Consider the following 27,962-nt stretch of genomic DNA (forward strand, 5'->3'; position numbering starts at 1 on the left):
CCCTGCAAGAGTTTTAAAAACATTCGTTTATCCCTTTAGCACTAGCAGCTTTTACAGCCATTTCAGAAGTGTAGTATGGCACTCTACGCAAAAGAAACTGTACTGAAACTAATATAACAAGTTAGACTAGTTGATATTATTTATTTGCTTACGACAGCTGGATTCATCGCTTCCATCATCGCAATCTGGTGAGCCATTACAAGTCTGCCAAGAACTGATGCACTCACTTCTGTCCTTGCAGGGCCAAAGATAATCCTGGCATTTTAATGGGGGTATGTTAGCTGATGATAGGAAATACAGAAAGATTATTAAGACGCTAAATATATAGTACTGAGCTAAGAATTGTTATTTTTCAAATTTACTTATGTGTGAAACACTTTTTGACTTCCCAGTAGCGTCGAGTAAGGAGTTTCCTATACTCTGGATACACCAACTCGTTAATTTAATGTTTTCCCAAGCTTTCAACTATAAAGGTTTTCCTTCTTTTGTTCATATCCTCATATCATCTCATTACCCTGCAGAGATACTTTAAATCCAATTTCGTTGATGAGAGCGAGAAATATATTACAATGTGCAATTAAAAATGCGAAATTAAAAAAATATTTGGGGACGCTCTACAATACAATAAGTTACGTTTAAGTTTAGTCTCAAGTCACGTGACGTCATATGCCTAACTATAGTTAGTGCTTTCGGTCGTCTTTGCAGTCACACCAATGCAGTTAACTATAGTTAGTTCTGATTAGCTTTTGAATAGTTTCGAATTTAAATTAGTTCATGACAGCCCTTGTTGTTCATCTGTGTCTAATTGTTCCTCTATTTTTTTCTATTTTTGCACGGTATCTCTGCGTTGAAGAAAATAAAATGAAGTAAGGATGATAGAAGCCGAAGAATTCAAGCTTTATTTTTGCTAACATTGGTGATATGTAATTTCTTGGCATGTTGTTTTTCTTTTTTTCCTTACCTTCACGCTTTTTTTTGCATAGTAATGTTTAACTCGCACGTACAAAAAGAATTGTCACATTCTGATTTGTTTTTCGTTTGTAAACTTAACTCTATTCAGACCGGGCTTTTTTGGACCTTCTCAGACCGGGGGGGGGGAGGGGGCTTCGGAAGCCCCCCCTATGTAACTTCCAGAATATTGAAGCAATCACCATGAAACTTATGGGATGTATTGTACGTCTGAAACTCTTTCTTTTGGTATACGTCATGTGGGATGGTGACGTCACATCACGTGACAATTACATCATGATGTCAAAACAGCCGCCATCTTGGATCCGCCATCTTGGATTTTTAAATTCTTTTAAAATGCCAGAAAACCACCCAAAATCACTGCAAAGTACTCAAAGTAAATAAAATATGCTTTAATACCGTAAATATGTAACAATAATTCCATTTAAGTTGATTTTTATTAACAGAAACACGCAAAATTACAAATTTGGGAAAACATGCCTGTCAAAATGTCGTTGCCATGGTGATGTCAAGTTCCTGACACATCATCCAACCCTGTCTGAATAGTAAACAATTCCCACCGGAGCCCTTACTCTCAATCACCCCGGTTATAGTTAAGTTATGGGAACAAGGCGACTCCGAAGGTGAGAGAGAGCGAGAGCTCCAATACGGCAAGTACAGAGGTCATCGCTGCGGGGAGGTGGGTGGGTCGCCAATGCTTCAGTCCTCCAGCACTTCACGAAAAGACAGAATACACGTGTACTGAGAAGCTATATATATACCTGTACATAGTCAGCGGCATGGCTTGCAGTTGCCAAAGTAACTGGGCACGTGGAATGGGAAATTAGGGTGTTTGTTCGCGTGGGCCCCGGTGAGAATAGTATATAAACGCAGTCTCAAAGATAACATACAACGACTTGGAAGGGGAAAAACCAACCACACGGCGAGCCCCGAAATACCCCGTCTAGGACAGAGTGTAAGGTTTTAGATAACCCCTTTCGGGACAAGCCGACGCGGCGGTTAATCTCACCTCCAGACACAACGATAATAAGTGATCTTTTTATATTTTTCCATTTCATTTTTCCTCTTTTTTAGTTCTCTTTTCTTGTTTTTTTTTTTTTCTTGTTTGTCATTTCTCTCTCATCTTATAACTTGAGTCTTCTTTCTCTTATCTTTTTGTTAATCTCTTCATTTCCTTTCAACTTTTTTTTCTTCTCGTTTCTTTTTCTTACTTCTTCTTTCTCTTATTTTTATCTCTTCATCTCTTTTCTTTTCTTTTTCTTCTCTCCTTTTTTTTTTCTGACTTCTTCTTTTTCTCATTTTTTTTTACCTCTTCATCTCTTTTCTTTTTCCTTTTTTAACTTCTTCTTTTTCATCTCTTAATTTCCATTTTTTTTTTGTACATTTCTCCCATGTTTAAGCTTCTCCTCCTTCCTCTTCTTCCCGTTTTACGCTTTTTATTTTGTCTGTTCCCTAAATAATGTAATTAAACAATAACACAAGAAAAGACAAACAATACCGACAGCTAACGAAGAGACAATAGGAAAGTAGAACAAAAGGTGAGATCGCAACGCAACCAAAAAGGTGTGACAAACTAGTTGAAGAGGTAAACAACAAGCAATGAAATGTAAAATACGAGAAACCACGCCAGAAATAAACTAAATACTGAAATACCATGCAAAAATACCGATAAAAAAATGCAGAACAAACACCAAAGAAAACACTAAGAGGGGGGGGGGGGGGGTGAATGAAAACACGTGGCGTGACACAAAGCGACGAAAACTAAAAGCCATGAAACGAAATATAGGGACAAAAACCGAGTAATGAACAAAACCTTAAAAACAAACAAACAGACAATAAAACCAGATCGGATAAGTAGAACCCAACTAAAAATACAGAAAACAGGTATAGGGAAGAAACGAAAAAGCGAGGGAAGGGCCGCGAATGAGACAAATACACTATAACTCGGGACGCGAAGGTAGCTTCACAAACACCGCAAACAACACAATGCAAAATAAGTAGAATAGGCTAAAACTGTTTAACAAACTAAACCTGGTTGAGGAACGGAAGACTAACATGCGAGCGAAGACCCAGATAACAGACCTCGGACTCTTCTCTGTAGGAATTGCTAGAGCGTTAGTGGGTGGTGTATTTGCAGTTGGCACGCTTGAAATAGAGAAGCAGCAGCGAAGTGAGGATAAACATGTTGAACGTATAAACGAGTCAGACGAATTGCCAAAACTCCAGGATAATAGCACCAGGACTTGTGTAATGGGCAGACGGAGGGCGCAGCGATGACGCTAGAGTAAACGAGGAGCCGATGCAAAAGTACGCCAGCACTTCACGAAAAGACATAATACACGTGTACTGAGAAGCTATCTATATACCTGTACATAGTCAGCGGCATGGCTTGCAGTTGCCAAAGTAACTGGGCACGTGGAATGGGAAATTAGGGTGTTTGTTCGCGCGGGCCCCGGTAAGAATAGGGCTAAGCTTAACCCGTGAACCTTGCTTGGGTATAACTATAGTTAGTCTGTATTGTTTTGGATGATCATGAGCGAGGCGTAAATTTTCTAAATGTAGTTAGGGTGAACAGAGAGAAGCGGTCACATTACCGAAATAGCTAACTATAGTTAACGCCGTCTTAACTATAGTTAGCAGTCTAGATGTGACTGCAGCCAATATATTAAAATTTATAATGTACAATTAGAAATGCGAAGCTAAAAATTAATTAGGGACACTCTACTACTTTACAATATATAATTCATGCAAAGACATGCAAAACACCAAGCAGTCACGATCAGTGAGTTAATTTACGTGTCTTGAGTTATTATTGACTCATTGGGCTTTGATGTTAGATCTCAATAGTTATGGTATAACCCCAGCGCGCGTGTTTGCAGGACTAAGACTGAGCTCCCATGCACTTCACTGGGGAAAGCACAAGCCTACAAAATAGCTGCATAAATGGCGTATCAAGCAATTAAAAAGAATGATTTATGTTGTTCATTATAAGAATTCGTTCGTTTTCTCTACCTAAATTATAAGGTTTGTTCATTAAATAAAATCTCTCACTCAGGAGGAGGTCGCAGGCACCCCAGGTTCCCTGCACGCTAGATGCATTCTTGTCCACCAAAATGTCGGGAATATTTTACCTTAAGGTCTCACAAGACCCTTGCTTATTTTATAATACACTCATTGGCCAAATTTCTTGATGGGTTGCTATCTTGTAAAGCTTTAATTCGCTACATTTTGAACATCAATTCCACTAAAATTTATCAAGGAAATTAGGGGATGATGAAATTAAATCATGAGCCTTAACAGGCTGAATAATTTTAATTCATGGCCGTAATAGACTCCATATCACAGCACACTGCTCCTCTCCCATCCCTCAAAAACATTCAAACCGTACTCAAAAAGATTACGGTATAATAAAAACTAGCAAACACGTTTATATGGTTTTTGACAACTTACTACAGTTAAACTCGTCACTTCCGTCAATGCAATCACGCTTTCCATTACAAAACAGTGTTTGTAAGATGCAACTCTTTCTGTCCTTGCACAGCCATTCATGTTCCAGGCATTTCTGTATAGGAGCTGATGACAGGTAATATTTTCTAGTTAATTAAACATTTCTTACGCTAACTATTACGGTTATATACATTGCTGTAGAACAGTCAAAAAACGTCACATGGTCAACATATGATGAGAAATGTGAACTTTACTGCAGTTTATTATATTTTCGTTCGATATTTTTTTTCCCTTTTGACCGAGATGTCAAAGCGTGAGCCTGGGCTCCCTGTGGTTAGATTTTGATTGTTTTGTTTTCTATAGTTACGGCAAAATCCAAGTTAGGGAAAGCTCCCGCGAGTTTCACTTCTGAACTTAAATTAGCGAACCCCTACTAAAACAAGTGCAGGAAAAGTTTCCTAGTCAGAAGTACAAATCATTAGGACCCTCACCGTCAGATAATACCAAAAAAGAAACTGATGAAAGCAATATTTGTTCTTTCATAACTTAAAAGTGTTGATTATTTTAAAGCATATAAGAAAATAAATAGGTTTAAAAGAACTGCAAAATGATTTAGTGGCAGCATCCACTGAGCTGCCACCATGTGTAGACTTTCAACCACTTCAAACGGACATAATAAGTACTTTTAATTCGCTGATAGGTATTGCTAGTATGTATGTCAAAAACAATGCAGTGACAGCATTAATCTGTCAAGCGAACAGATAGCATTAAAAGTACTACTTAATGGTGTCATGACGACTCCGAAACGTCGTTCGTTATTATCCTTTATTTTTACTTGTATATATATATATATATATAACCAACAAATGGAGTGAAATTCTCATCTGCTGCAAAGTGCTCAATAGCTGAACTAGAGCGGTGAATAACAGTAAAATCTCAAGAGTTAGTTTATATGGTCATTTATTCGCTACTCTGAGTTTCATGCCTCGTGCGAGGCAATCATCAGGCGACTGCCAGAAAAAACGGTTACATTCAAAGATATTTAAAATTCAGAACAATACAACACATTGCGTGTCATATGTCACGTCACGCGAGAACTTTATCACTAGTTAAAAAACGTTTTTCAGTAAGAATTTCCTAGAGTGTCTGCAACACGATACAAGCTCATTTCTGCTGTTCAGAGTTGACATTTCCGGTTTACATAAAATGAAAAATTTCTCCCACAAACACAAATTACATCTCTTGGTTACATTCGAATAAGACCTAGCCTGTTTAACTTTGCGCCACTTGATGTCATACTTTACTTTCTGATCTTTCAGGCTCCAGATATACTTACATAATATATATATATATATATATATATATATATATATATATATATATATATATATATATATATATATATATATCTGACTGGATTTGCATAAACATACCGGCAAAGAGCTCCGAGCTGGTCTGCTGGGCACACTTCCCCAGGGCACCACCCTGGACGGCCAATTGCAACTGGACGAGCACTGCCAGACCTCTGCTCCCTCAGGGGGTGGCCCTCATTCCAAAGGCTTGCATCCCGCCGAGGAAAGCAGCTTAGCCAACAGACAGGGTGCAAAACTAAAACATGCAAGAAAGAGTAAAGTAAAACACTCATTGTACCAAATCTAGCCCCACCCCTCCCCCCTTGCTTTTCAAAGTCAGCCCCCAGCCAGCCACTAGCTAAAAGCCCTCTCCCTGGGCCAGGTCTGGGCATAAGTCTTGACGCGTAGCCCCCTCAAGTTTTGACCAGCGTTGGAGGTCCAATGCGGCCTGCGGCCGCACTGGACCGAAAAGTCTGCGGGCATATTTTTCAAAATCCAGTCAGATAGCAGGCCCAAAAAGCCTTCTGGGAGTTGAAACTATGGCCAGCAGGCTGGAATCTCTCCCCCTCACTCCCCCGGGGCTGATTTAGGGCAAGAAATGACCACTTTGGCCCCAAGATCTGACTGGATTTGCATAAACATAAAGTAATTAACAATTCAAGTGTAAAGTGAAACACTCAGTGTACCAAATCTAACCCCACCCTTCCCCCCTTGCTTTTCAAAGCCAGCACCCAGCCAGCCACCAGCTAAAAGCCCTCTCCCTGGGCCAGGTCTGGGCATAAGTCTTGACACGTAGCCCCCTCAAGTTTTGACCAGCGTTGGAGGTCCAATGCGGCCTGCGGCCGCACTGGACCGAAAAGTCTGCGGGCATATTTTTTCAAAATCCAGTCAGATAGCAGGCCCAGAAAGCCTTCTGGGAGTTGAAACTATGGCCAGCAGGCTGGAATCTCTCCCCCTCACTCCCCCGGGGCTGATTTAGGGCAAGAAATGACCACTTTGGCCCCAAGATCTGACTGGATTTGCATAAACATAAAGTAATTAACAATTCAAGTGTAAAGTGAAACACTCAGTGTACCAAATCTAACCCCACCCCTCCCCCCTTGCTTTTCAAAGCCAGCACCCAACCAGCCACCAGCTAAAAGCCCTCTCCCTGGGCCAGGTCTGGGCATAAGTCTTGACACGTAGCCCCCTCAAGTTTTGACCAGCGTTGGAGGTCCAATGCGGCCTGCGGCCGCACTGGACCGAAAAGTCTGCGGGCATATTTTTTCAAAATCCAGTCAGATAGCAGGCCCAGAAAGCCTTCTGGGAGTTGAAACTATGGCCAGCAGGCTGGAATCTCTCCCCCTCACTCCCCCGGGGCTGATTTAGGGCAAGAAATGACCACTTTGGCCCCAAGAATTCTGACTGGATTTGCATAAACATACCGGCAAAGAGCTCCGAGCTGGTCTGCTGGGCACACTTCCCCAGGGCACCACCCTGGACGGCCAATTGCAACTGGACGAGCACTGCCAGACCTCTGCTCCCTCAGGGGGTGGCCCTCATTCCAAAGGCTTGCATCCCGCCGAGGAAAGCAGCTTAGCCAACAGACAGGGTGCAAAACTAAAACATGCAAGAAAGAGTAAAGTAAAACACTCATTGTACCAAATCTAGCCCCACCCCTCCCCCCTTGCTTTTCAAAGTCAGCCCCCAGCCAGCCACTAGCTAAAAGCCCTCTCCCTGGGCCAGGTCTGGGCATAAGTCTTGACGCGTAGCCCCCTCAAGTTTTGACCAGCGTTGGAGGTCCAATGCGGCCTGCGGCCGCACTGGACCGAAAAGTCTGCGGGCATATTTTTCAAAATCCAGTCAGATAGCAGGCCCAAAAAGCCTTCTGGGAGTTGAAACTATGGCCAGCAGGCTGGAATCTCTCCCCCTCACTCCCCCGGGGCTGATTTAGGGCAAGAAATGACCACTTTGGCCCCAAGATCTGACTGGATTTGCATAAACATAAAGTAATTAACAATTCAAGTGTAAAGTGAAACACTCAGTGTACCAAATCTAACCCCACCCCTCCCCCCTTGCTTTTCAAAGCCAGCACCCAGCCAGCCACCAGCTAAAAGCCCTCTCCCTGGGCCAGGTCTGGGCATAAGTCTTGACACGTAGCCCCCTCAAGTTTTGACCAGCGTTGGAGGTCCAATGCGGCCTGCGGCCGCACTGGACCGAAAAGTCTGCGGGCATATTTTTTCAAAATCCAGTCAGATAGCAGGCCCAGAAAGCCTTCTGGGAGTTGAAACTATGGCCAGCAGGCTGGAATCTCTCCCCCTCACTCCCCCGGGGCTGATTTAGGGCAAGAAATGACCACTTTGGCCCCAAGAATTCTGACTGGATTTGCATAAACATACCGGCAAAGAGCTCCGAGCTGGTCTGCTGGGCACACTTCCCCAGGGCACCACCCTGGACGGCCAATTGCAACTGGACGAGCACTGCCAGACCTCTGCTCCCTCAGGGGGTGGCCCTCATTCCAAAGGCTTGCATCCCGCCGAGGAAAGCAGCTTAGCCAACAGACAGGGTGCAAAACTAAAACATGCAAGAAAGAGTAAAGTAAAACACTCATTGTACCAAATCTAGCCCCACCCCCTCCCCCCTTGCTTTTCAAAGTCAGCCCCCAGCCAGCCACTAGCTAAAAGCCCTCTCCCTGGGCCAGGTCTGGGCATAAGTCTTGACGCGTAGCCCCCTCAAGTTTTGACCAGCGTTGGAGGTCCAATGCGGCCTGCGGCCGCACTGGACCGAAAAGTCTGCGGGCATATTTTTCAAAATCCAGTCAGATAGCAGGCCCAAAAAGCCTTCTGGGAGTTGAAACTATGGCCAGCAGGCTGGAATCTCTCCCCCTCACTCCCCCGGGGCTGATTTAGGGCAAGAAATGACCACTTTGGCCCCAAGATCTGACTGGATTTGCATAAACATAAAGTAATTAACAATTCAAGTGTAAAGTGAAACACTCAGTGTACCAAATCTAACCCCACCCCTCCCCCCTTGCTTTTCAAAGCCAGCACCCAACCAGCCACCAGCTAAAAGCCCTCTCCCTGGGCCAGGTCTGGGCATAAGTCTTGACACGTAGCCCCCTCAAGTTTTGACCAGCGTTGGAGGTCCAATGCGGCCTGCGGCCGCACTGGACCGAAAAGTCTGCGGGCATATTTTTTCAAAATCCAGTCAGATAGCAGGCCCAGAAAGCCTTCTGGGAGTTGAAACTATGGCCAGCAGGCTGGAATCTCTCCCCCTCACTCCCCCGGGGCTGATTTAGGGCAAGAAATGACCACTTTGGCCCCAAGATCTGACTGGATTTGCATAAACATAAAGTAATTAACAATTCAAGTGTAAAGTGAAACACTCAGTGTACCAAATCTAACCCCACCCCCTCCCCCCTTGCTTTTCAAAGCCAGCACCCAACCAGCCACCAGCTAAAAGCCCTCTCCCTGGGCCAGGTCTGGGCATAAGTCTTGACACGTAGCCCCCTCAAGTTTTGACCAGCGTTGGAGGTCCAATGCGGCCTGCGGCCGCACTGGACCGAAAAGTCTGCGGGCATATTTTTCAAAATCCAGTCAGATAGCAGGCCCAAAAAGCCTTCTGGGAGTTGAAACTATGGCCAGCAGGCTGGAATCTCTCCCCCTCACTCCTCCGGGGCTGATTTAGGGCAAGAAATGACCACTTTGGCCCCAAGATCTGACTGGATTTGCATAAACATAAAGTAATTAACAATTCAAGTGTAAAGTGAAACACTCAGTGTACCAAATCTAACCCCACCCCTCCCCCCTTGCTTTTCAAAGCCAGCACCCAACCAGCCACCAGCTAAAAGCCCTCTCCCTGGGCCAGGTCTGGGCATAAGTCTTGACACGTAGCCCCCTCAAGTTTTGACCAGCGTTGGAGGTCCAATGCGGCCTGCGGCCGCACTGGACCGAAAAGTCTGCGGGCATATTTTTTCAAAATCCAGTCAGATAGCAGGCCCAGAAAGCCTTCTGGGAGTTGAAACTATGGCCAGCAGGCTGGAATCTCTCCCCCTCACTCCTCCGGGGCTGATTTAGGGCAAGAAATGACCACTTTGGCCCCAAGATCTGACTGGATTTGCATAAACATAAAGTAATTAACAATTCAAGTGTAAAGTGAAACACTCAGTGTACCAAATCTAACCCCACCCCTCCCCCCTTGCTTTTCAAAGCCAGCACCCAACCAGCCACCAGCTAAAAGCCCTCTCCCTGGGCCAGGTCTGGGCATAAGTCTTGACACGTAGCCCCCTCAAGTTTTGACCAGCGTTGGAGGTCCAATGCGGCCTGCGGCCGCACTGGACCGAAAAGTCTGCGGGCATATTTTTTCAAAATCCAGTCAGATAGCAGGCCCAGAAAGCCTTCTGGGAGTTGAAACTATGGCCAGCAGGCTGGAATCTCTCCCCCTCACTCCCCCGGGGCTGATTTAGGGCAAGAAATGACCACTTTGGCCCCAAGATCTGACTGGATTTGCATAAACATAAAGTAATTAACAATTCAAGTGTAAAGTGAAACACTCAGTGTACCAAATCTAACCCCACCCCTCCCCCCTTGCTTTTCAAAGCCAGCACCCAGCCAGCCACCAGCTAAAAGCCCTCTCCCTGGGCCAGGTCTGGGCATAAGTCTTGACACGTAGCCCCCTCAAGTTTTGACCAGCGTTGGAGGTCCAATGCGGCCTGCGGCCGCACTGGACCGAAAAGTCTGCGGGCATATTTTTTCAAAATCCAGTCAGATAGCAGGCCCAGAAAGCCTTCTGGGAGTTGAAACTATGGCCAGCAGGCTGGAATCTCTCCCCCTCACTCCCCCGGGGCTGATTTAGGGCAAGAAATGACCACTTTGGCCCCAAGATCTGACTGGATTTGCATAAACATAAAGTAATTAACAATTCAAGTGTAAAGTGAAACACTCAGTGTACCAAATCTAACCCCACCCCTCCCCCCTTGCTTTTCAAAGCCAGCACCCAACCAGCCACCAGCTAAAAGCCCTCTCCCTGGGCCAGGTCTGGGCATAAGTCTTGACACGTAGCCCCCTCAAGTTTTGACCAGCGTTGGAGGTCCAATGCGGCCTGCGGCCGCACTGGACCGAAAAGTCTGCGGGCATATTTTTCAAAATCCAGTCAGATAGCAGGCCCAAAAAGCCTTCTGGGAGTTGAAACTATGGCCAGCAGGCTGGAATCTCTCCCCCTCACTCCCCCGGGGCTGATTTAGGGCAAGAAATGACCACTTTGGCCCCAAGATCTGACTGGATTTGCATAAACATAAAGTAATTAACAATTCAAGTGTAAAGTGAAACACTCAGTGTACCAAATCTAACCCCACCCCTCCCCCCTTGCTTTTCAAAGCCAGCACCCAGCCAGCCACCAGCTAAAAGCCCTCTCCCTGGGCCAGGTCTGGGCATAAGTCTTGACACGTAGCCTCCTCAAGTTTTGACCAGCGTTGGAGGTCCAATGCGGCCTGCGGCCGCACTGGACCGAAAAGTCTGCGGGCATATTTTTTCAAAATCCAGTCAGATAGCAGGCCCAGAAAGCCTTCTGGGAGTTGAAACTATGGCCAGCAGGCTGGAATCTCTCCCCCTCACTCCCCCGGGGCTGATTTAGGGCAAGAAATGACCACTTTGGCCCCAAGATCTGACTGGATTTGCATAAACATAAAGTAATTAACAATTCAAGTGTAAAGTGAAACACTCAGTGTACCAAATCTAACCCCACCCCTCCCCCCTTGCTTTTCAAAGCCAGCACCCAACCAGCCACCAGCTAAAAGCCCTCTCCCTGGGCCAGGTCTGGGCATAAGTCTTGACACGTAGCCCCCTCAAGTTTTGACCAGCGTTGGAGGTCCAATGCGGCCTGCGGCCGCACTGGACCGAAAAGTCTGCGGGCATATTTTTTCAAAATCCAGTCAGATAGCAGGCCCAGAAAGCCTTCTGGGAGTTGAAACTATGGCCAGCAGGCTGGAATCTCTCCCCCTCACTCCCCCGGGGCTGATTTAGGGCAAGAAATGACCACTTTGGCCCCAAGATCTGACTGGATTTGCATAAACATACCGGCAAAGAGCTCCGAGCTGGTCTGCTGGGCACACTTCCCCAGGGCACCACCCTGGACGGCCAATTGCAACTGGACGAGCACTGCCAGACCTCTGCTCCCTCAGGGGGTGGCCCTCATTCCAAAGGCTTGCATCCCGCCGAGGAAAGCAGCTTAGCCAACAGACAGGGTGCAAAACTAAAACATGCAAGAAAGAGTAAAGTAAAACACTCATTGTACCAAATCTAGCCCCACCCCTCCCCCCTTGCTTTTCAAAGTCAGCCCCCAGCCAGCCACTAGCTAAAAGCCCTCTCCCTGGGCCAGGTCTGGGCATAAGTCTTGACGCGTAGCCCCCTCAAGTTTTGACCAGCGTTGGAGGTCCAATGCGGCCTGCGGCCGCACTGGACCGAAAAGTCTGCGGGCATATTTTTCAAAATCCAGTCAGATAGCAGGCCCAAAAAGCCTTCTGGGAGTTGAAACTATGGCCAGCAGGCTGGAATCTCTCCCCCTCACTCCCCCGGGGCTGATTTAGGGCAAGAAATGACCACTTTGGCCCCAAGATCTGACTGGATTTGCATAAACATAAAGTAATTAACAATTCAAGTGTAAAGTGAAACACTCAGTGTACCAAATCTAACCCCACCCCTCCCCCCTTGCTTTTCAAAGCCAGCACCCAGCCAGCCACCAGCTAAAAGCCCTCTCCCTGGGCCAGGTCTGGGCATAAGTCTTGACACGTAGCCCCCTCAAGTTTTGACCAGCGTTGGAGGTCCAATGCGGCCTGCGGCCGCACTGGACCGAAAAGTCTGCGGGCATATTTTTTCAAAATCCAGTCAGATAGCAGGCCCAGAAAGCCTTCTGGGAGTTGAAACTATGGCCAGCAGGCTGGAATCTCTCCCCCTCACTCCCCCGGGGCTGATTTAGGGCAAGAAATGACCACTTTGGCCCCAAGATCTGACTGGATTTGCATAAACATAAAGTAATTAACAATTCAAGTGTAAAGTGAAACACTCAGTGTACCAAATCTAACCCCACCCCTCCCCCCTTGCTTTTCAAAGCCAGCACCCAGCCAGCCACCAGCTAAAAGCCCTCTCCCTGGGCCAGGTCTGGGCATAAGTCTTGACACGTAGCCCCCTCAAGTTTTGACCAGCGTTGGAGGTCCAATGGGCCTGCGGCCGCACTGGACCGAAAAGTCTGCGGGCATATTTTTTCAAAATCCAGTCAGATAGCAGGCCCAGAAAGCCTTCTGGGAGTTGAAACTATGGCCAGCAGGCTGGAATCTCTCCCCCTCACTCCCCCGGGGCTGATTTAGGGCAAGAAATGACCACTTTGGCCCCAAGAATTCTGACTGGATTTGCATAAACATACCGGCAAAGAGCTCCGAGCTGGTCTGCTGGGCACACTTCCCCAGGGCACCACCCTGGACGGCCAATTGCAACTGGACGAGCACTGCCAGACCTCTGCTCCCTCAGGGGGTGGCCCTCATTCCAAAGGCTTGCATCCCGCCGAGGAAAGCAGCTTAGCCAACAGACAGGGTGCAAAACTAAAACATGCAAGAAAGAGTAAAGTAAAACACTCATTGTACCAAATCTAGCCCCACCCCTCCCCCCTTGCTTTTCAAAGTCAGCCCCCAGCCAGCCACTAGCTAAAAGCCCTCTCCCTGGGCCAGGTCTGGGCATAAGTCTTGACGCGTAGCCCCCTCAAGTTTTGACCAGCGTTGGAGGTCCAATGCGGCCTGCGGCCGCACTGGACCGAAAAGTCTGCGGGCATATTTTTCAAAATCCAGTCAGATAGCAGGCCCAAAAAGCCTTCTGGGAGTTGAAACTATGGCCAGCAGGCTGGAATCTCTCCCCCTCACTCCCCCGGGGCTGATTTAGGGCAAGAAATGACCACTTTGGCCCCAAGATCTGACTGGATTTGCATAAACATAAAGTAATTAACAATTCAAGTGTAAAGTGAAACACTCAGTGTACCAAATCTAACCCCACCCCTCCCCCTTGCTTTTCAAAGCCAGCACCCAGCCAGCCACCAGCTAAAAGCCCTCTCCCTGGGCCAGGTCTGGGCATAAGTCTTGACACGTAGCCCCCTCAAGTTTTGACCAGCGTTGGAGGTCCAATGCGGCCTGCGGCCGCACTGGACCGAAAAGTCTGCGGGCATATTTTTTCAAAATCCAGTCAGATAGCAGGCCCAGAAAGCCTTCTGGGAGTTGAAACTATGGCCAGCAGGCTGGAATCTCTCCCCCTCACTCCCCCGGGGCTGATTTAGGGCAAGAATGACCACTTTGGCCCCAAGATCTGACTGGATTTGCATAAACATACCGGCAAAGAGCTCCGAGCTGGTCTGCTGGGCACACTTCCCCAGGGCACCACCCTGGACGGCCAATTGCAACTGGACGAGCACTGCCAGACCTCTGCTCCCTCAGGGGGTGGCCCTCATTCCAAAGGCTTGCATCCCGCCGAGGAAAGCAGCTTAGCCAACAGACAGGGTGCAAAACTAAAACATGCAAGAAAGAGTAAAGTAAAACACTCATTGTACCAAATCTAGCCCCACCCCTCCCCCCTTGCTTTTCAAAGTCAGCCCCCAGCCAGCCACTAGCTAAAAGCCCTCTCCCTGGGCCAGGTCTGGGCATAAGTCTTGACGCGTAGCCCCCTCAAGTTTTGACCAGCGTTGGAGGTCCAATGCGGCCTGCGGCCGCACTGGACCGAAAAGTCTGCGGGCATATTTTTCAAAATCCAGTCAGATATATATATATATATATATATATATATATATATATATATATATATATATATATATATATATATATATATATATATATATATATATATTTATTATTCAACACATGCGCGCGCTGCCCATATATGGTCAAAATTTTAACGTTATCTGTCATCCGTACATAACAGATATCCTGCGATATACGTAGGTTGCGAAGATTCGTCCTAACTCTCGTAAAGCGCTGCATAAATACAGTTTTTCTATCTGCAAAATGTGTTTCGTTGAAAATTTGCTGAATAATAAAACAATTATCCTGCTCAATCTTGCGGAATATCGTCTGATTTTAGCCAACTCGGCCTACGGCCTCGTCGGCTAAGTATCAGGCGATATTCCGCGCGATTTCGCAGGATAATTGTTAAATATATGTCTATCAAAACCCTTGCTTATAAAAAAAGAAACGCTAGATTAAAAAAAAAAAAACGAAAGGGGTGTGTCCTTTATTTTCTTACCACAGCCGGATTCATCGCTTCCGTCAGCGCAATCTGCTTTCCAATCACATATATAACTTCGTGGGATGCACTTCCCAGATTCCGGGCACGAAACCTTATTCCCATTACAGTGAGATCCGGATAGTGTAGCTGATAAAAAAAATGAAAATAATTTAGACATTATATTTATGCACTTTCCTCAACATAAATTACTTAACTTAATGTAACTAACTTACTTGAATAATTGCAGTTTCTCAGATGTAACTATGAGTAAAAACAGAAATACAAATACAAATATTGTAACGTCCAATAGAGGGTTTTCTGTACTCTGGGTGCACCCGGCAATGGACCTCAATTTAAATTTCTTATCAAGTTTTTATCAATTCATGTTTATCCAAGCTCTTCAACAAAGATGTTTCTATTTTCTGTCCATATATGGTTCATATATGGTTTGCTGATCACTTGGATTTCGTTCTTATGGAAAATTCACTTGAGTGGCTTAGTAAGGCCCTTGATGTAAATTATAAAAAAGACAAGCGAAACCATGGCGAAACCATGGTAAGCGTCTGTTGGATCGGCCCATTTTGTAAACATTTAATTTAGTTCTCTGGATGGAGAGTCTGTTTGTGAGGCCAGGGTTCCTACTTATTGAAGGTGTTGAAGATAGCAGTGGAGGGATAACCATTGCCTTTTAATGCGTCAGTTACGTGGGTGATCTTTTTGGTTTTGCTTTCATTAGTACTAGGGAGGTTACCTTAAGGTCTCTAGGGTTACTTATTTAAGCGATTGTTTTCCTGCGCAAGATTTAGCAACTATATTTTTTCCGAAAGTTAAAACAAAAAGTGGTGTCGTATATTAAAGCACTTTTTAATAAGCAGATAGTTAAGATGGAAATAAATATAAGACTCGCAAACTCAGTAGAAATTAAACGGACTTTTGCGTCTCCAGAAAGCAAATAAAAGTTACTGGCATCCATTTTTGAATGAATTTTTCAAGGCAACATTATTTAATTTCCTTTTCCTTTGGCGTGGGGAGGGGGTTAAATGAATTTAACGAGTATTAAATTTGACCGAGAAAGATTTTACCACGTACTTAACTAGCAATTTCCGTCCAACTTGCTTAAATCGCTAGGAAAACTACAAAACTGAGTTATCATAGTTTAACTCGATAGATGTTTAGACCATTTTGCAATTTCTGGCTTAAAAGAAAAGAGAAATTTGGAATTGAAGCTTCATGATTATGATCAAAAAATATGTCGAGACAAAATTGATAGTCAAGACAAAAAAACTGAGTTATCATAATTTAACTCGATAGATATTTAGACCGTTTTGCAATTTCTAGCTTTAAAGAAAGGAGAAATTTGAAATTGAAGCCTCATGATTATGATCAAAAAATATGTCTAGACAAAATTTATAGTCAAGACAAAAAAAAGTTTATCCTAAAGTTGATTTTGGTGCTGAGGTTATTTTGATTAGATTTACCCTCGAATATCTTTATCAGATCAAATATATTCTAACACACATGATGCTCACTATATTCTCGAACTAAATTTTCGCGTAAAGCTTTCAGATATGTCCAGGATTAAACGCTAATGTGACGCACGTTCCTCATGACAGCCATCACAAAGTGTCCTATGACTTCGACGAAGTATGGGACCTCATCAAATACAAAATAAGACAAACAACCATGCGTTACAGCAAAATGGTTTCCAGAAATTGTAAAAAGGAGCTGAATGAAACTGAGTCCAAACTAGAACATTACGAAAACTTATGTGCCTCAGATCCATGCGAAGAAAACATCACAGCCCTGGAATCCGTGAAGCTCAAATACGAGCAGTTATACGAGCATATAACTAACGGTCTTATAGTACAGTCCAGAGTGCAATGGCACGAGAAAGGTGAAAAGAATAACAAGTACTTTTTGAATTTAATAAAGCGCAACAAATCGAAAAGCACTGTAAGAAAGATTTACAAAAGCGATGGAAATTTCTAAAAGAACTTGGAAATTTCTACTCAGATCTTTTCAGAGCAAAACAGTCGGAACATTTTGATAGCTCTACCAGTCAGAGCATTTCTTTCTTCGGTACACATCCCAAAATTATCGGATGAAAAGCGTGACATATGCGAAGGCGAACGTACGGTTAATGAATGCTACAATATTCTAAACACTTTCTAAAACAACAAAAAACCCGGAAATGACGGTTAAACAATAGAGTTTTATTAAGCCTTTTGGCCGTTACTTGGAAATCAATTGGTGGATCGATACTAATTTTAAATTATTCCTACGAACACGGCCAACTATCTACATCTCAACGTCAGGCTGTCATAACCCTTCTTAAAAAAAAGACAAAGATAAACGATTTATAAAAAATTGGAGACCGATCTCTTTGATAAATGTAGATACAAAAATTGGTTCCAAAGCTCTTTCTAAGCGCTTAGAAAAAGTTTTACCGGACATAATCCATCACAGCCAAAACGCTTTATGCTTTGACGCTATACGTACGATCGATGATTTTATGGAATATACTAAGATCATGAAACTGTCGGATTTCTTGATCACGATTGATTTCGAAAAAGCGGCTTCGACTCAGTCAACTATACTTTTCTCACCAAAACTTAAGAAGTCTTTAATTTTGGTCCATCTTTTATCAGGTGGGCTTCCAGTTATAATTGTAATCTAATGAGCTGTATTATTAATAGTGGTTTCTCGACGGAGTACTTTCCAATTTCTCGAGGTTTGCGTCAGGGTGACCCACTTTCACCATACCTGTTTCTAATGGTTTTAGAGATCTTTGCTATTCACGTCCGTGAAAACAACTGTATTAAAGGTATTGCAGTGGAAAACGAGGAGATAAAATTATGTGCCTTTGCGGACGATCTTACCACCTTTCTTCGAGACATGAGCTCCTATAAACACCTGGTTGATTCGCTTAAATCGATTCGAACAATGCTCTGGTTTAAAGGTAAACAGCGAGAAAACAGAAGCACTTTCTCTCGGTGTATAAGACCCAAATAATTCGATTGCCGAATTAGGAATCTCAAAAATCGAAACTCTTATTAAAATCCTTGGTATTCATTGGACCTACAATCAACAGCAAAGGGATAAATTAAACTTCTATAATTTATTGGAATCGATCAAAAAACAGCTGACATTTTGGAAATGGAGACATCGAACAATTATAGGCAAAATCCAAATTCTCAAAACTTTTATTATCCCGAAATTGACCTATCGTGCCTCAATTATTTACTATTCCAAAGATACTATAAAGCAATGTAATCAAATTCTGTATGATTTTGTTTGGAACGGTCGCGACAAGGTGAAAAGAATGGCTATAATAAACGAGATCGAAAAGGGTGGTTTAAAAATGCCTCACCTGGAATCTATCTTCATGACTCAGCGCATTTCATGTCTAAAAGAATTTTCGGTAGAATACCACAGCTCGTGGAAACACATTCTGAAATTCTTCTTGAAAAAAGTTGGTGGTGTCTTTGTACTGTGCTGTAACTTCGACCCTAAACTTTTGTGAACAAAATCCATCCCGCCATACTATAATAAATGTCTCTCAGATTTTGCCTCTGTACAAAAGTTTTCTCCCAGTACGATCGAAGAAGTGTTACTGCAGCCTATTTGGAACAATTTAAATACCTTAAAGAACGGCAAATCCATTTTCGACCAAAAACTATACAATCTTGGCTTAGTTCGTTTGGTCGATATAATTTCCGATGAAGGTAAATTATTAACTTATGATAAGATGAAGGAAACATTTCCTAACTTGTCGGGCACAGACTACTTTCAACTAATAAGCATCTTTTACTCGCTTCCATCTAAATGGAAACGTATTCATAGCAAATACTAATAACGGCCTAAATATCTCGGTAAGAAGAAAACGTTTGGTATTTGAACACTTTGACAAACTGATAAGTCTAAGCTCGAAAGCAATATATCAGCTGATAAAAGAGCGTGTCACCTTATTACCCTCAGCTCGATTAAAATGGAACCAAATATTTTCTGATCGTACCTTGATTTGGAAAGATCTCTACGTTATACCATATCAATGTACACTAGATACTAAACTAAGAGAATTTTAATTCAAAATTCTGCACAGAATTCTAACCACAAATTATAGTTTATACAAGATGTCTCTCGTACCTTCTCCAGTATGTAGTTTCTGTGACAATAATGACGAATCCCTCCGGCATTTGTTGGTTCATTGTTCTTTTGTATCAACATTTTGGGATCAAATTCTAAATTGGAACTCTATTTATAAGAATAATTTTGATAACCTTGACGATATTGCAATATTATTTGGCATTCTATCAACTAGGCAAATAGAGAGTAATTATTGTATTCTTAACACTATTATTTTAGTAGGTAAACAGACTATCTATCAATGTCGCAAAAAAACTTATTAAGCCATCATTCGCTCTTTTTCTTGCCAAAATTAATCACCTTAAGTCCTTGGAGTACCAAATAGCCAAAAAAAGAGGAAAACTAGTCACTTTTTTTGATAAGTGGAAAATATTTCATAATCATAAATATTAGGTATGCTAAATTAGAATTCTAATGAAATGTAATGTAATCGTAGTGTAGTGTATATTGTAATGTAAGTAATGTAATAGTGTTATTGTTAGACTTTAGGACCCTAGTGGATTATTATTGTAGTGTTGTAAAAATTCTAAATTCTAATGAAATGTAACGTAATCGTAGTGTAGTGTATATTGTAATGTAAGTAATGTAATAGTGTTATTATTAGACTTTAGGACCCTTGTGGATTATTATCGTAGTGTTGTATAAATTATTTACTTGTGTCGTAATTAAGGTAGTAAGGTATTGTATTGTTGTCTGTCACCGAACTGCATTAAAAAAAAATCACAAAGTGTCCTTATTAATAAAAATTCACCAAAACACACCAAAATTTGTCAAATATGAAGTAATATAAAAATGTGAAATAACACATTCAAACATGAAATACTCATTAAACAATACTTGCGTTCAATCCTGGACATAAGTGAAGCTTTCGGCACAGAGGCAAAGATGATTGACAGTACAGCTCTAAGCTAACCGTATGAAAAATTGCGAGAGCGTATTCACCAAATTGTGAAGGAAAATTTAGTTTAAAAAAAAATTAAAAATGTCTCAAAATCTGTCATTAAAGATGTGAATATTGTTCATCGTGGTGTAAGATAGGTAATGAACGTTTATTCGTTTGTCTCACGATAGAATTGCTTTGAGATGTTGATCGCGACGTTTCGACTGCAATACTGCTAGTCTTCATCAGGCGATGAGGTCGATTGTTTACGCGTCGCTATTTATGCACGTTGGTTCGCTGTGATTGGTGCATTTCGATCCTCATAATTATTTCGACTAATAGATGGTGTTCCCTCATAGGTCCGCTTTGTAGTTGAACGGCTGTTATGCTTTCTGATCGTAGGTATCCATGCTTCAGGAATTTCAATTCCGCTATCTTTATTGATCCGGCCCTATCATGATCCCCCACCAGGGGGCAAGGAACTAAGAGAGATCTCTATTGATGATATTAGAATGAAGTCTTATTTGGATAGCCTCTTTGACCCTGCGTGTGTATCGGTGAGGGTCACGATCGATAAACTTGACTTGATTCCATAAAGGAATATGCCCCGTTTCGTTTGCGTGCTCCGAAACTGCGGAGTTTTGTGTATGAGCAAGCCTTATGTATCTGTCGTGTTCTTTTATCCTGTCTTGCATCGCTCTCCTTGTTTCCCCTATATATACTTTGCCGCATTCACATGGAATTTTGTATACAACACCTTCTTGTTTGCCTGGTTCTAGGGCGTCTTTCGGTCGTACTAAGTAAGACCGAAGAGTTGTGTCAGATTTAAAGACGGTGCGAACGCCTTGTTCTTGTAGGCAGAGGCGAAGAACCTCTGATACACCTTCAATATAGGGTAAAACCGCAGTAGATTTAAATTCCTGCGTGGGTTCGTTGATGGCTGTTGGTCTTGTGGTCTTAGTAAGTTTTCGTATGAACGAAGACGGATAACCGTTAGAAACAAGTACCGACGATAAATGTTTCTTTTCTTTAGAGATAACTGATGGTTTTGTTATGAGGTGTTTGGCTCGGTCATATAGACACTTAACAATACCACGCTTCACTGACTGAGGATGGTGTGAGTCATAGGCTAAGTACTGATCAGTGTGTGTGGGCTTTCTATATACACTGGTAGTAAGAAGGCCGTTTGAGTCCCTTACAACTGACGTGTCGAGAAAGGGAATGCTGTTATCTTTCTCGGTTTCCATGGTAAAACGAATAGTGGGCTGTTGGCTATTAAGATGTTGTAAAAAGCCGTCGACTTGGTCTTGATCTAATATAGTAAAAGTGTCGTCTACATATCGTTTCCAGATCTTAGGTTTGTAGATCGCACTTGCTATCGCACGCTCCTCAAAATCTTCCATGAAGATGTTGGCTATAACCGCGGAGACAGGGCTCCCTATAGCGGCTCCGTCCTTTTGTTCGTAAATTGATCCATTGTATTGGAAATACGTGGATCGTAAAACAAAGTTTAAAAGGTCGGCAATTTGTGTAGGTGTTAGGTTTGTGCGGTCAGCAAGACCGGTATCGTTTTCTAGTTTGCGAAGTGCGGCCTTTACGGCGTCTTCGATGGGCACGTTCGTAAATAAAGATTCTACGTCAAATGATACCATGATTTCCTTTTCTTGTATTCTTTCATGGTTGATGATATTCACGAAATGAGTAGAGTTTGTAACTGCATACTCTGATTTGCCTGTCAGTGGGGACAGGAGGTCAGCTAAATGAGCCGACAAATCATAAGCAAAGGTGTTTATACACGATACAGTAGGTCTCAATGGTATATTTGATTTGTGTATCTTAGGCTGACCGTAGATCCTAGGCGGCTGTTTGTGCTTGGGCCTGATAGAATCTTTCAAATCTGCGCGAAAAATCATGTGCGCCGGCCATGGAAGCCCTGGAAGCCATTAGCGTACAAAGAAAATAAATTAGTTGGTTAATTAGACAGCAGAGACCTATTATTTTTCGAGGATTCAGTGTTCATTAATGTAGTGAATTTTCTAAAGGAAAAATCTACAGTCACCAGTTATTCTGCGCATTATGTCTCGTACAGTTTTTATTGTTGCTTTCATGAATGAGGCGCTCGTCTTTCCTTCACTAAGGATAATTAAAAGATTTACACCCATTGACTAATCATTGAGTCCACGCCATTTCAATTTTTACAGTATCATTTGCAGAGAAAACAGTATTTCCGGTCCGGGAATCATTTGCGATACAATCTGGGGATCATTTGTGGGAATTGAGTTGAGGAACCGACTGTTTAGTTCGTTTTCAATTTTTGCGAACAAAGTGATATTAGTCATTTTTATTATGTTAAGCCTCCGTTTATTTCGTCGCACTCGGTTTTTTTTACGACAAAAAAACAATTCCCTTTATCGGCTCTGGTAATTACACTTTCACAGTCATTCTTCAGGTATTTTGGTGCTTCACGTTCAGTGTTGGTAATGTTGCTGTGTAGCGGTGTCCGAGCTCTGCGAAGGATTGCGGCAGTGGTGGTTCGTTAACCGTTCTTAGAGTCATCGGAAAGACACGATGGCTGTTTCAACCTCAGGGACGATACCTCTGAGACCTTTAACTGGGATCGTTCGTGGTGTTGGGACAAACTTCGGGCCTGTCTCCAAAAGAGAACTTTCCTTCGAAGAGAGCGGTTTTTTTGACGATTCGATTACCCACTTTCCCTTAATAATAGAAGTATGTCGCGTGTCATGCCTCATGCTACGTAGCCACACGAGTGCACACTACCCATTACCTTCCAGTAACAGTTTAAACATTAAAACTCTACTCTAAAAATCTAACAATCAGAAAGGTATTGCTTACAGCAGTTGAATTCGTCACTTCCGTCCCGGCAATCATCATGCCCATTACAAGTTTTACTATTTAGGATGCACTCCGTTTTGTCCTCGCACAGCCATTCACCTTGCCGGCATTCTGTTAAGGGAGCTGATGACAGAAAATATAGAAAAACTATCTAGACACTGAATGCGTGTATTTTCAATCTCATTAAGTGTTAAACTAAATATAATAAGCTTGACGACTTACAATTTCTTAAATGAAACTTTGAGCGAATAATAATACAAACTGTATATTAAACGTCCAATATAGAGGGTTTTCTGCACTCTGATGCATCAGCAATGATCTTAAACTCGTTACTTTTCTGGCATTCTCAGTCCATGTTTTCCCAAGCTAATTCGACATAGTTTTCTCTCCTCTTTTCATATCCTCGTTACCCCATCAGAACAAATTTTAATCCAAATCTCGTCAATGAGAAAGCGATATGCCTCTAATTCTAGACTCATACAAACAAAATGCTGTATAAAAATCTTCAGTAAAACAAGATTGCAGAAACTCCATGAAAATAGATGTATATCAAGGAATTTTTGGAAATGTCAGAAATTTATTCTTTATGCAAGATCAAAATCAAATATTTGCATATAGGGCTACGCGATTTTTTTAATCTCTCATGATGCCGTGGACGGCCGAAAGTTTTAATTTTAATAGTAGTTTTAGGCCTCATTTGAACTTAGCGCTATCAATCTGTGTATTTGACGGCGAAAAAAGAAAAAAAACAATTGGTCATTTAAGCACTTCAGTATCTTTAAGCAAAATCAAAAAAGACAAAAGACAAAAGCAACTGTTTTAATAAAACTGCTATAACACTTATACTACTACTAACAATAATAATTATTATAATAATAATATTAATAATGATAATTTTTTAATAATGATTTTGTTTTTTTAAATAATAATAATTAAAATTAATTAAAACTTTATTAACCAATTTCTAAAAGAATTACAATGATTTGACTATTCGAATAAGAACTTTATATATAAACATATTATTTACATAATAATAAAAAACAGTGTCTTTAAAAATGTAGAAAAATAGTAAAAGCGACTTCGAGAGCAATAATAAAAGAAGAACTATATATTAAAAAAAAAAAAATAAAAAAAATAAAAAAAATAAAAAAAAAATATTCGATCTAAATTGCAGTACGAGAATTCTCTACTTGAAAGTCCATATCATAAATGTCAATGTTCCTGTCAATGATAATGACAGTGTTATTAAATGTCAATGTTCCTGTTCCTGTCAATGATAATAATAATATTAATAATAATAATAATAATAATAATAATAATAATAATAATAATAATAATGATAATAAGAAAAATAATAATTTATAAAGCGCTAAATCAAAAGCTCTCTACAAATACTTTAATAAAATTCAAGCCCTGTACATACATGCTTGTGCGTTTCTTTTCAGGAATCGGTTAAGTGGCAAAACGTTTATCGTATCTATGATTTAGGAATATAAAATGAATGTGAAAAGTGTTAAATTAATACTTAAATCAAATAATCAAAATTATATATTTTTTAATCTAAAACAGTCCTTTTCAGACTGTTCTTATGGTTATTCTAGTATGTTTAAGAATTTTAATTTTAACATTGACCAATTCAGTTGTTTCAGGAGACACTTGAATAAGGTTTTACGTACCTGCCTACACTGTACCTACCTACCTACCTACCTACCTACTGACCTACCTACCTACTGACCTACCCCCACCTACTTACCTACCTACCTACCTACCTACCTACCTACTTACCTACCTACCTACCTACCTACCTACCTACCTACCTACCTACCTACCTACCTACCTACCTACCTACCTACCTACTGACCTACCTACTGACCTACCTACTGACCTACCTACTGACCTACCTACTGACCTACCCCCACCTACCTACCTACCTACCTACCTACCTACCTACCTACCTACCTACCTACCTTCTCAATCGCGCACTCACTCACTCACTCACTCACTCACCATTACAAGTTACCAAACAACAGTAAAACTCACTTTAACACCATTGTTTTTTACTTTGAGATTTACTTAAAAATAACACTATAATAGAATTGTGATCAACATGTAAAGATACAAAATTTTCCCAGTTGCGCTCGAAGTTTCGCTTCTCGGCCAACTGTTCATTCAACCTAAGTCGTTACTCTCCAATAGACCAGCCGCCTGGTAGGGGTTTATTTACAAAAATATTTGAGAAACTTCTCTCTCCCCCATTGGTTAAGAGTAATGGTAGACCATGTAGACCATGAAAATGAAACATTTAGGAGGAAAATTAAATTCCACACATTCCTCGTCTCCACTGATTCTCCATCTAATTCACACGCAAATTCTCTGTGATCTTGTATAAAAAAAATTGACCAAATTTTTCCATAGACTACATTTTTTGACCATCGAAATGAGGCCATAAATTGTCCAAAATTTAAATTAAATATCCTGCAGGCTTATTTAACCATGCAAGCTTATTTCACCATGGCAGCTTACCGCACAGGTTTGATAAGGACTTGAGAGCTTTGCTCTGAAACTTTAACGGTGTGGCACACTCTATCTTGCCACCATCTTGAATGAAAGTTGGTGAACTGTGTAGTTTTATTCGGAGCCATTCAAGATTACAGGCACAGTGAAATGGGTTGCCTTTTAGATACCTGCAAAAAATACATAAATTAGAGTTATCTTCTGTAAAGGGCAGTTACTCCTGTGAAATGAAATCTTGATAATTTAATGGAACAGCTATCAACTGACAATAGTCTAATGCACCATTAAAATATATATCCAACATTGACTCTGTGCAAATAAACGTATTAAGTTCAAGATTTTACTCTTGACATTTAAGTGCTTAGATAGTCGACTCCCTTATAGGTTTATTAACCCTATCCCTATTAATTTAATGCTTTGAATTTATTTCAGTAGTATTGTAAAATCGTAACTGAACATAAATTATTCACATAGATATGAATATATGCGGAGGAGTACTATTCAGTTAATGATAAAACGTATATACTCTACATTAGCCTCCATTGCAAGCTAGTCCCAGTCCAATAACGAGAATACGAATATGGTATATTTCATATATTATTATTATATTACCATAAAAACGTACTGTTATCCTAACACGTTCTAAATAAATGTTGCGAATAAATTCCATCAAACTTACACTTTTTGTAACTTTTCAAGATGTTCCAAATCCTTTTGAGCAATGTGTGTAATCTGGTTGTCTGTAAAATCACTGAGAAAAAAGAACATGTGAAACATCAAAATACTTAACAATTATTTGCCGAAGGCGAAGTGTACATTGGTGAATATTTACCGAGACGTATTTTAAGACCTATTTTAACCTGAGAGAGTAACGCGTAATTAAGCTCTTGCAAATCAACCACCTTGTTATCATAACCTTTAAATAGCAGATTGTATTGGGAGTCAGTATTAAGTATTATCGAGGTTTTACCCTACAGTAAAGAAGCTTTGCTGAGTTCTAGAGAAGTCTCTTGGTTTTCTGCTGCGTTGTCGCCGAGTAAGGTGAAGGAACAAGTTTCTTGTACCTCTGGCATAGTGATACGAGTCGGTCTACCGATTTATTCTTCCTGCTCCGCAATGTTCCACAGTGAAGGTCACTGTTTTTAAAACCATATATATATTTACTCACTCCGTCAGGAACAAAAGCTGTTAACAGAGACGTTTGCCGAGCTAACAAATATATAGAAAGAGCAGGTACAGAGTAGGTTAAATGGCCTTGCTCACCATGAGTTTTCGTAGCTTTGTGGATTGAGCACCCACCCGGTGTTTGGCAGGTCATGGGTTCGATTCCCGTCTGGGACTCAGACTTTTTCTTTGTCCCACGCTCGCGACATGCTAAATATGTCATCTTTCACATTTCATTTCAGTACCGAGCCTAAAATTTACCATCTTTCTTTATTTATCACCATACAGGACGCCAACGACACTGCAGATCCTAGCAGATTTTTTGAATGAATATATGAATTTGATATATTTGTACTGGGAAATATACATTTTAAGCAAATGAGGGATCATCGAAGAAATGTACTCATCTTTAGCAGTTGAGAAAAGCCTGAAAAAAAAAATGATGCCTGAAGATTTTTTCAGGCTTGCCGCGCGTCGAAGAACTTTGAGAAAGTTTTAGTACATTACTGCGATGATCTTTCACTTGCTTAAGATTTTTTGCTTTGTCCCACGCTCGAAATGCTGAATATTTCATCTTTCACATTTCATTTACCGAGCTAACACTAACATTTACCATCTTTCTTTTTAACTTTTTTTTTCTTTTGCAATTTAGAATTCGACTTCTTCACGGTATATATTTCAATTGTCAGTAGCGAAGAAATTATCAAGTTACGTGGTTTCTATAAGTTCCAAAAAATCGTAATCGTAACGTCCCCTTTGTAAAAAAAAAATTGTAGTTAAGCCCTATCAAAAACTAATATGTTCTTTTTCCTAATGTCATAATCATGTGTGTTGTGTATTTTAAGTTGAAAATATTCAGCGAAATAACTTGGCGCCGTTCCCTTGAGGCACCTTTCAACCAATTTAACAACACGATATTTTCATAGCGCGCGCACTATCTGGGAGGTTTAAGAAAGATAAAGTATACGGATAAGTTCAAGCAAGTTTTTGACTATTTGGACAAATTCATATATAAGAACCTTAGATCCAAGAACCGTATACATGAGTAAATAGGTGAGACCTTCCCGGCAGAGTAAGTGTCCGGAAAAACTAATAAAACCAAAATATTTTACTTACGCTATCAGTATTCCCTGCGGTATCTTGGGTATTTTGCTTAATCCAGCCCCCCTGCACTGAAGGTTTTTTCCGACCTGAAGTACCCGGCATCCGGGGGGAGCACTCTTCTCTCCGTTAACAAAAACGATTGTCAGCCCAAGCAACACCAAAACGTACACGAACCGACGGCCGCCCATTTGAATTCTTTCTCTTTTCACATGTCTGTGTTGTTCAGAAGAGTTCGATCTTCGATGTGACGTAATATACACTAATGACCAGTTAATTGAGTGTAAATGTACGTCATCAAAG

General features: G+C 41.5%; 2 protein-coding genes across 2 annotated transcripts in view; one reads left to right on the plus strand and one right to left on the minus strand.

Annotated features, from left to right (window-relative positions):
- The window catches only part of LOC144636909 (uncharacterized), a 264,977-nt gene that overhangs the window by 111,692 nt on the left and 125,323 nt on the right, over positions 1 to 27,962 (plus strand). The window lies entirely within an intron of this gene.
- LOC144635396 (uncharacterized) lies at positions 127 to 27,937 on the minus strand. Its single transcript, XM_078494506.1, has 8 exons — positions 27,675 to 27,937; positions 26,074 to 26,145; positions 25,404 to 25,564; positions 24,304 to 24,357; positions 22,881 to 23,003; positions 15,020 to 15,148; positions 4,420 to 4,542; positions 127 to 281 (listed from the first exon to the last, which is right to left on the minus strand). The coding sequence occupies exons 1-8, from the start codon at positions 27,848 to 27,850 to the stop codon at positions 127 to 129; spliced, it is 993 nt and encodes a 330-aa protein (XP_078350632.1). The 5' UTR covers positions 27,851 to 27,937.

The sequence above is a fragment of the Oculina patagonica genome, chromosome 13, assembly GCF_052425735.1.
Source record: "Oculina patagonica isolate OP01 chromosome 13, crgOcupat, whole genome shotgun sequence".
NCBI classification, from domain to species: Eukaryota; Metazoa; Cnidaria; class Anthozoa; order Scleractinia; family Oculinidae; genus Oculina; species Oculina patagonica.